The sequence below is a fragment of the Sminthopsis crassicaudata genome, chromosome 1 (assembly GCF_048593235.1).
Source record: "Sminthopsis crassicaudata isolate SCR6 chromosome 1, ASM4859323v1, whole genome shotgun sequence".
Lineage (NCBI taxonomy): Eukaryota > Metazoa > Chordata > Mammalia > Dasyuromorphia > Dasyuridae > Sminthopsis > Sminthopsis crassicaudata.
The window spans coordinates 72,370,623-72,378,902 of record NC_133617.1 but is presented as its reverse complement, the minus strand read 5'-3'; the positions used below and the strand labels follow the sequence as shown (position 1 = coordinate 72,378,902).

The following is an 8,280-nucleotide window of genomic DNA, read 5'->3' as shown; positions in this document are numbered from 1 at the left end:
TGTCCCAGACAGAGCAAACTTATGTCTTTTAGCTTTCTCCAGCATGGGAGGCCTTCTGTTACAAACCTATGGATCTAGAGCTCTGCAGACTACATACTGATTGGTGGAGGAGATGGCTAACAGGATGATTTCAAAGAGGCCTGGAGAGACTTACATGAACTGATGAGGTCATTATACAAGACAAAAACAAGGCTATCCAACGACCAATTCTGGTTCTCTTCAACAATGAGATGATTCAAACCACTTCCAGTTATTCAGTGATGAAAAGTGCCATTTACACCCCAAGAGAAGACTGTGCAACACAAAATAGCATTTTCACTCTTTCTGTCGTCGCTTGCTTGTATTTTGTTTTCTTTCTCAGTATTTTTTCCTTCTTGAACCGATTTTTCTTGTGCAGCAAGACAACTGTATATTTATATGTACATATTTTTCATTTGACATATATTGTAACATATTTAACATGTATTTGACTATCTGCCATCTAGGGGAAAGGATTGGGGGAAGGTGGGGAAAATTTGGAACAGAAGATTGTGCAAGAATCAATGTTGAAAAATTACTCATGCATATGTTTTATAAATAAAAAGCTTTAATTAAAAAAAAAAAAAGAATTTGGGTTCCTGCTTTCCTAGACTATGGAAACAATGGAAATTTCTTTATCTCTTTCACATAATTCACATTTTAGAGAAATTTGAGAGTTCATAAGGATTAGGGATATTGACTAGTTATCCATCTTGTGGGTTAAATGACCCAGAAGGATATTTTTTTTTTTTAACATATAGGTCCTTTCCCTCTTTCTTTTTCTCTCTTTGTGCTATATGCAAAACAATTCCTTCTTAAGGATTAAGTGGATTTTTTTGAAGCATAGTAAAGTAGCTAGAAAGAGTTGTAGAGCAGAGGTTGGCAAATCTCAGGCTGCAGGTCAAATCTGGTTTGCTGCCTGTTTTTGTACAATCTGTTGGCTAAGGGTGGTTTTTATATTTGTAAAAGTTACTTACAACATCATGTTAGTTTGCTGACCCTCTGCTCTAGAATATCGAAACAAAACAAAACTCTAAAGAGCTTTGAAATAGCAAGTTTCCAGTTCCCTGCAGCAGAATCCATTCCCCTTCCCTGAACCTTCAGCCAACAGGAAGAAACAGAAAGGAAAGAATCTGGAAAGACTTGGAGACTTCTCAACCTCTCTGAAAAATAAAACAAGAAACCCCTTTGTTGAACCTCATCATGCTCATCTTTCCAGTCCTTAATCTATTGTGTCTGTTTTATTTCTACATGGATTGCTCTAGTCCCACTATCTAAAGGTCAGGTAGGTTATATTTTATCTAGACTCCTCACTCAAGGTTTTCAGTATCCAGAGAGGGCAAAGCAGATATTCTCTGTGATTTGCCATTGCTTTGAGCTCACATCAATTGTGTTCCCCTCTATTTTAGGGACCCCTCAACTAGCACGCTTCCAATTACATCTGACCACTTAAGATCAGATTAGTTTTTAGTAAAGGAACATTTACTTCAAATATATAGCAAAATCCAAACATACAAATATCTTTTCCCACTATCTCTGAGCTATAATCTTTCCTATACCACTTCAGTTGCTGGGGAGAAAAGAAAGCTTCAGCTCAATTCCTATATATCATTATATATAAGTTCAAGTTCAAATCACCACTAGGCTAGTATACTAAACCCCTATTCCTCAGGGCTTCCCTGATAGGCTGGTTGCAATATCCAACCTGAATTCCTGGGTTCTTGGATGCCCATGGATTTAGTTCCTGGGTTGGAGATTCCCTGTACCTACAGCTGAAATAGACAAAAAAAATCCCAAACCACCAGCCCCATTTTCTGGGCTCATGTGACATAAAAAAGAGGGATGATGAACCTCAGGTCCTCCCCCTTTATCCACATGATGTCACCTGCTTTGAGTGGAGTCCTTCACCCCAAAATGTGAATATAAGGAAACCCCAGACAGTGTTCAGTCTCCAAGATTTAAAGATGCCACCAGGACCACACAGAATGTGGACATACACTCAGTTCTAACTCAGAGAATCGGATCTCCCAATAGATCAGTTTACACCTCCATCAACAATGTTTTAGTGTCCCAATTTTGCCACAGTTGTTATTTTCCTTTTCTGTCCCATTAGTCAAAATGATAGGTGTAAGATGGTACCTCACTGTAGAGGGTTGGAACTCTGAAAAAGTGTACTTAAAGCCAGAACAGCAGAGTACTTAAGGCTAAATACCTACTCATTGTGAGATAATGGTTCTATAAACATATACTTGGATGATATGGTGATATGGTGGATATGATGGTTCTCCTCACAATTGGTACCAGCAGAAGGTAGTGTGATAAGGCAATCATAGAGAAGAATTGGAGTACTGAAGGTGAGGGTCAGAGTCTCTCTGCTGCATAGAGCTCATCAGGAAAGACTTCAGGCTACAGATTCCAGAGTCTAGGATCCATCTTTGACTAGCCACTTGGCAATTTGCCTGCCTCCTTCACTTCTCCTCCTAAAAACCAAGGACTTTGACTGATCCAGATTCTGATTGATCCTGAGGCCCTCCAGAGAGCTAGCCCAGACCTTGCACCTCACAGTTGTTTTAATTTGTTTTCCTCTAATCAATAGGGATTTTGAGCATTTTTCTATTTGACTATGGATATCTTTGATTTCTTCTGAAAAATGCCTGTTCATATCGTTTTATCACTGATCAATAATGGAATATATCATATTCTTATAAATTTTACTCCATTCTCTATTTATCTGAGAAATGAGACTTATCAAAAAAACTTGCTATAAAAATTTTCTCCAGTTTCCTGCTTTCCTTTTAATTGTGGCTGTGTTGGTGTTATTTTGCAAACCCTTTTAAATTTAATGTAATTAAAATTATTTATTTTACATCCTATGATGGTCTGTAATTTTCTTCATGTTTTGTTTTCCTGGCTTAGTTATCAGGACCATACTTGTGTCATAAAAGAACTCTGATGGGACTTGTTCTTTTTGTTTTGTTTTGTTTTTTGCTTTTTGTGGAGGCGATTGGTGTTAAGTGACTTGCCCAGGGTCACACAGCTGGGAAGTGTTAAGTGTCTGAGATCACATTTGAACTCAGGTCCTCCAGATTTCAGGGCTGATGCTCTACCCAATACCCCACTTCCTTGTCCCTGATAGGACTTGTTCTTAAAGCCATTCTTGTGATTAGATTTGTCTACAATTAAAAACTAAAGCTTAAAAAAATAAATGAAAAGAAGAGAGCTATAGAGTTCAGGGCTCCAGAAACCCATTAAATGATTCTTGCATCCACTCATTTGGACATTTATTGTGCTCATCTTATCCACAGACAAATGGGGCCAGGTAATAGGACCATAGAACATACAAATGGAAGGAAGCTTGAAGTTCAGCAACACATTGGTTTTAAGTATGGGAATAAATAAAATGCAAATAATATAAATGACTTGACTATAGTCATATAGGCAGCAGCTCACAAAGATGAGATTCTGACTGAGGATCTCTGGCTCCAAGTCCATCGTCCATTCCAAATATTTTTTTCTTATTCCTAAAATCCAGAACTGCTCCTCAGGGGTAAGGATTAATTCACAATCATTTCTGAGTTTCCCATTGGCCATCACTGAGAGGGGAACCTGCATTGTTATTTAGATCTACCAGATCATTTGCCCATCTGTCTTAGAGGGCAGGACTGGAGGAAGGAACTCTGGGAGGAAGCCACTGACCACTCCCTTTATCCCACTCAGACAAGTGGGATAGGAATGGAAAGCTAGAGGAGTGTGGGTCATTGTTCCAGTCCATCATGCCTTGGGGCAAATTTTATTGACTGTCTGGAAGTCTTGCCAAATTTGCAGCAGCTTCTGGGTCTGGATTCCATGAACAAGGGCAAGTTGATGGTAGACACAGTGTTCATATGCTAGTGGAAACATCAGGAAGGATCCGGGGGGAGGAGGAATGGGCTCCAGCCCCAATTGCTGTAAACATAAGCCTACAAACACATCTTCCAGGTAGATGACCTTGAGAATCTGGGCCACAGCCAAAATCCTGAGGGCTAAGGATCCAGACAGAACATAGCCAGGACCCCCACAGTAGGGGGGATATGTGTCCTGCAAGTACAATTCTGGAGGCATGTACCACTTGTGATTTGGACTCCGAATAGGGCCTGCATTTCTATGGATGTAACCTGTGATAAAGTCAGGCCGTGGGGGCCCATTGGGCTGAAGCACCTGCTGTACCAGAAAGCTGGGGTTTAGAAAGACATCACTGTCCACCTTGAGCACATAGCGGGCATCGGGACAGTACTGGGCCATCCACTCCAGACCCATGAGGACCTTGAGAGTCAAGTTGCGATAGGTATCTAGGAAGCCCACCTGGAGGAGATCCCCATGCTCCCTGTCCTCTTCTTGGAGGAGTTCATGAAGTTCCTTGGTGAAAAGAGGTGGGGGCAGACCAAGAACAAAGAGGCGTCGGATGATCACACCCAATTCTAAAGTCTCATTGCCCCAAGTTTCCCGGATGGCTTGGCGTCTCCCCACATCCTGGGGTTGAGTCATCACCAGCATGAGCAGGAAGGGGGCACCTCTGGGACCCTCACACTTGTCAGGGTGATTGATTAGAAAAGGGTAGGGATAAGGGTACTTTAGCTGTAAGGGATGTGGTGTCTGAACCTGCCACTCAAACTTACTTAGAAAAAGATTCAAAGTATCCTCAGCCAGTTCTGTGGAATCCAAGGGCATCAAATCCAAGGAAGGAGTCCCAGAATTTACAAACTGACCCACCATCAGCAGTAGCAGCCCCCCAAAGGCTATGCTCAACAGAGCTCCCCATACCAGATGCCTCCTGATCAACTTCATGGTGCCAACTGTTGTCCTGGGTAAAGAGGAGTGAGAGCGCTTGTCAGTGATGGGTGCAGGATTCCACAGAACCCCAGTTTCTGTTCAGCCAGATTAGAGTCTCTTTCACTCCTTATGTGGATGAAGTATTTCCTGGTGTTCCCCCACCGGATTTTTACATCTGGGAAAAATGGGAAAGATAAGGGCAAGAGAACAGGGGAAAGGGCTCCCCAGCTCCTGTACTTTGTGCTAGGTTAGCTGCCAAGTTAACATTACAAGAACAGGAAGAGAGGCAGGTAAGAAGGATCAGGGAGTAGGGGGTCAGGGGTGGAAGGAACCTATAGCTGGGAGTCCAGAGCTCTGGGTTTTAGCCTCAGCTCTGCCACTGGCTCAGCTTGAACAAGGCAACCCTCCTCTTGGGTCCTCAGAATTCCCTATCTGTGAAATGAGGGGAATTGATGTGAATGACAAAAGTCCCCCCACCCCCCTATCTGGGAGAGTATGAGTTTGTGAAATTAAAGGTCTGAAAACTGGAGGGCTACACTGTGCCAGTGGGGAAGCAGTTAATTGAATGTCCAACCCCTGATTGTACAAAGAGGCTTTGGACAGAAGAGGGACAGGAGCCATCCATGTGGGCCCCTTCAGAAAGGTATAAAAAACAGGAATCATTTGAATTTGTCCCCTATTCTTGCTTTGCTTCATTTCTCTCCTGTTGAAATTTCTCCTTTCCTCCCACTCCTAGAAACAGCCTCAGCCCCTGAACCTTGAGTTTACCCTGGGAAGATAAGAGCTAATTCTGAGAAAAGCAAAGTTTTTCCTCTATCCCAGTCCATTCCCATCTACCTCAACCTGATAGATTGCTCTGAAAAACTCAGAATCTGCACTATCAATGCAAGTCCCCTCTCCCAGATCCTCCCCTTTCCTTGATTCCCCTCCCCTCTAGCCCAGCAGGGTCCTTACCTTCTCTGGTCAGAATGACTAGGATGTGGTGTCAGCAGGACAGCTCATAGGGCTCTGCCACTCTCTGTCCAGGTAGGTACGGATATGGGAGGAGTGAGAAGGTGGGAGTGGGAGGAACTCTGCCTGCCTCTGAGGGAACATGCAAGTATGGGGTGGGGGGAATGACCCAAGTCACTAATCAGCTTGTCTGGGCCTGGAACCCACCTGATTGGACATTGTCTGCAGGGAATGGAAGGTGACAGAGGCAAAAGTCTTTGGGAGGAGGTGCTGTGGGGGAGGAGAGGGAGGGAAGGTGTGTTCAGGTGCTGGAGTACTGGCAGCCACAAAGGGAAGAGCCTGCTATAATAACAGCAACAGCAACAAACAGCCAATATTTGTATAGAGCTTTAAGGTTAATGGTATGCTTAATCTACACTTTTTCATTTTAATCTCAAAAAAAAAAAAAAAAAAACAAACCCAAACAAACAAACAAGCAAACCCAATAACCCTTTTGAGATAGGCACTATGACTAATCACATTTTGCTTGTAGAGGGGGAGGCACTCTAGCATTTCAAAGGAGTAGATACTGTGACAATTTTCCACTGCCATGCTGAAGTACCTATATTTACCTGGGCACTAGAAAAGAAAGATGAGGTAGTATCATTGTCCAGGCCAGTCTGAGCCCTCATCTGGCTCAGTCTAGGATTTAAAACGTAAAATCATTGTACTCAATGTCTTCAAAGTATTAGTGCACTTTTAAGCTACTCAATTCTAAAATGCAACATTTAAAATATCTTATTTCATAAATTTAACTTGACTTCTCTTTAGCCTCACTTCTCATCCTCTTCCCAATTTCCTGGGACCCAAAAGGATAATATGTTCACACATTGGTATAAAATATAGTTGTAATATTCTCTCTAAAATGTATTGTTCTCTGTTGAGGTTTTCTTGGGGTTCTCTGGGAACAGTCTTCATTTCAATTCAGTAATCAGCACAAGTGGAGCCAGTCATTAAAGTCCAAATCCTTTATTGTCTCCTTCAAAGTTTTGTCTCCTTCACTCAGGGATCAGCTAGTTTTCTGAAGGCCTTCCTCTCTCCTTGGTACTGAGAGCTTGAGCTCCCGCCTGGGGCTTCTGAATATCCCTGATTTCCAAGGGTTTGTACTTGAGCCTCCAGCCACAACAATGGTGGACAATGGAATGAATCTGTCTCAGCTTCCAAAAGCTTCTAGTGCACTTGTCCTTTCTGGCTCTGAGAGCTTCTTGCTTATATGCTGTACACTGAGTACACACCAATCATTATATCACTAGGAAACCATTATTTGTTGTAGGATTAAATCAATACTAAACTAGATTTAACCATTGTCTCCTCAATTCCACTTAGTACCTTGTTTCAAGTTCTGGACCATAACATCTCCTTGTAGGATTAAATCAATCATACTGAAACATGCTAAATTAGATAACTATTGTCTCTATCAATTCCACTGACTTAGTACCTTGTAAGAATCTTTTCTTTAAAGTTCAGGGTTCTGGCCCATAACATATAGTTATTTTATAAAATCATATTTTTTTAAAAGTTAGAATATTAAAACTCCTAATTGACTGCAACATGACCCATTTAGAGAAGATGCAAATGGCATTAGTGCCTATTTGTTTTAATTTTTTTTAACACAATGAATTAAAATTGAAAACAGAGTCTTTTCTAAAATCCTTCATCTCACATGAATCAAAGATCTATTCAGCTTTTCCAGAACAGACAACTTTAAGTAAGTAATTTCAATTCTAAATCATTAGAGAAAGTTTGTCTTGGATGTGACATAGTAAGATGGCAAGAAAAAGGGGAAATGTCTTTTTGTTCAATCCAATTAAGAAATTGCGCTTTATGAGTGTTTCTTTCATCTAACTTAACATGGAAATAAATTTAAAATGAGTATATATGTGTAATGTATATCAGATTGCTTGCTGCCTTGGGGAGGGAGGAGTTAAGGTAGAGAGAGAAAAAAAAATTAGAACTCAAAATTCTTACAAAAATGAATGTTGAAAACTATATTTACATATAATGGGCAATTTTGAATACTATTGAAAAAGAAAATTAGTTTAAGAAAGATATATTCTCACTGGAAATTGAATAGATGCCCATCAATTAGAGAATGGTTGAGTAAATTATGGAATATTATGGTTCTGTAAGAAATGACCAGCAGGATGATTTCAGAAAGGCCTGGAGAAACTTACATGAACTGATGCTAAGTAAAATGAGCAGAACCAGGAGATCATTATACAGTTCAACAACAATACTGTATGAGGATGTATTCTTATGGAAGTGGATATCTTCAACAAAGAGAAGATCTAATTCAGTTCCAATTGATCAATGATGGACAGAATCAACTACACTCGAAAAGGAACACTGGGAAATGAGAATGTGGACTACTTGCATTTTTGTTTTTCTTCCCAGGTTACTTTTACCTTCTGAATCCAATTTTTCTTGTGCAACAAGAGAATTGTACAGATCTGCACACATATA

General features: G+C 40.8%; 1 protein-coding gene across 2 annotated transcripts; it reads right to left on the bottom strand.

Moving 5' to 3' along the window:
- Positions 1–1,024: 1,024 nt before the first annotated feature.
- Positions 1,025–5,953, bottom strand: LOC141566923 (beta-1,3-galactosyltransferase 2-like). Of its 2 annotated transcripts, none has more exons than XM_074260205.1 (2): positions 5,782–5,953; positions 1,025–5,002 (listed from the first exon to the last, which is right to left on the bottom strand). In XM_074260205.1, the coding sequence occupies exon 2, from the start codon at positions 4,840–4,842 to the stop codon at positions 3,790–3,792; it is 1,053 nt and encodes a 350-aa protein (XP_074116306.1). In that variant the 5' UTR covers positions 4,843–5,002; positions 5,782–5,953; the 3' UTR covers positions 1,025–3,789. The 2 variants fall into 2 exon arrangements, with proteins under 2 accessions (XP_074116306.1, XP_074116314.1); XM_074260213.1 differs by having other exon boundaries at positions 1,025–4,858.
- Positions 5,954–8,280: the final 2,327 nt, after the last annotated feature.

Excerpts from the sequence above, each read along its gene's own strand:
- LOC141566923 (XM_074260205.1), bottom strand. The coding sequence starts at position 4,842 with ATGAAGTTGATCAGGAGGCATCTGGTATGGGGAGCTCTGTTGAGCATA.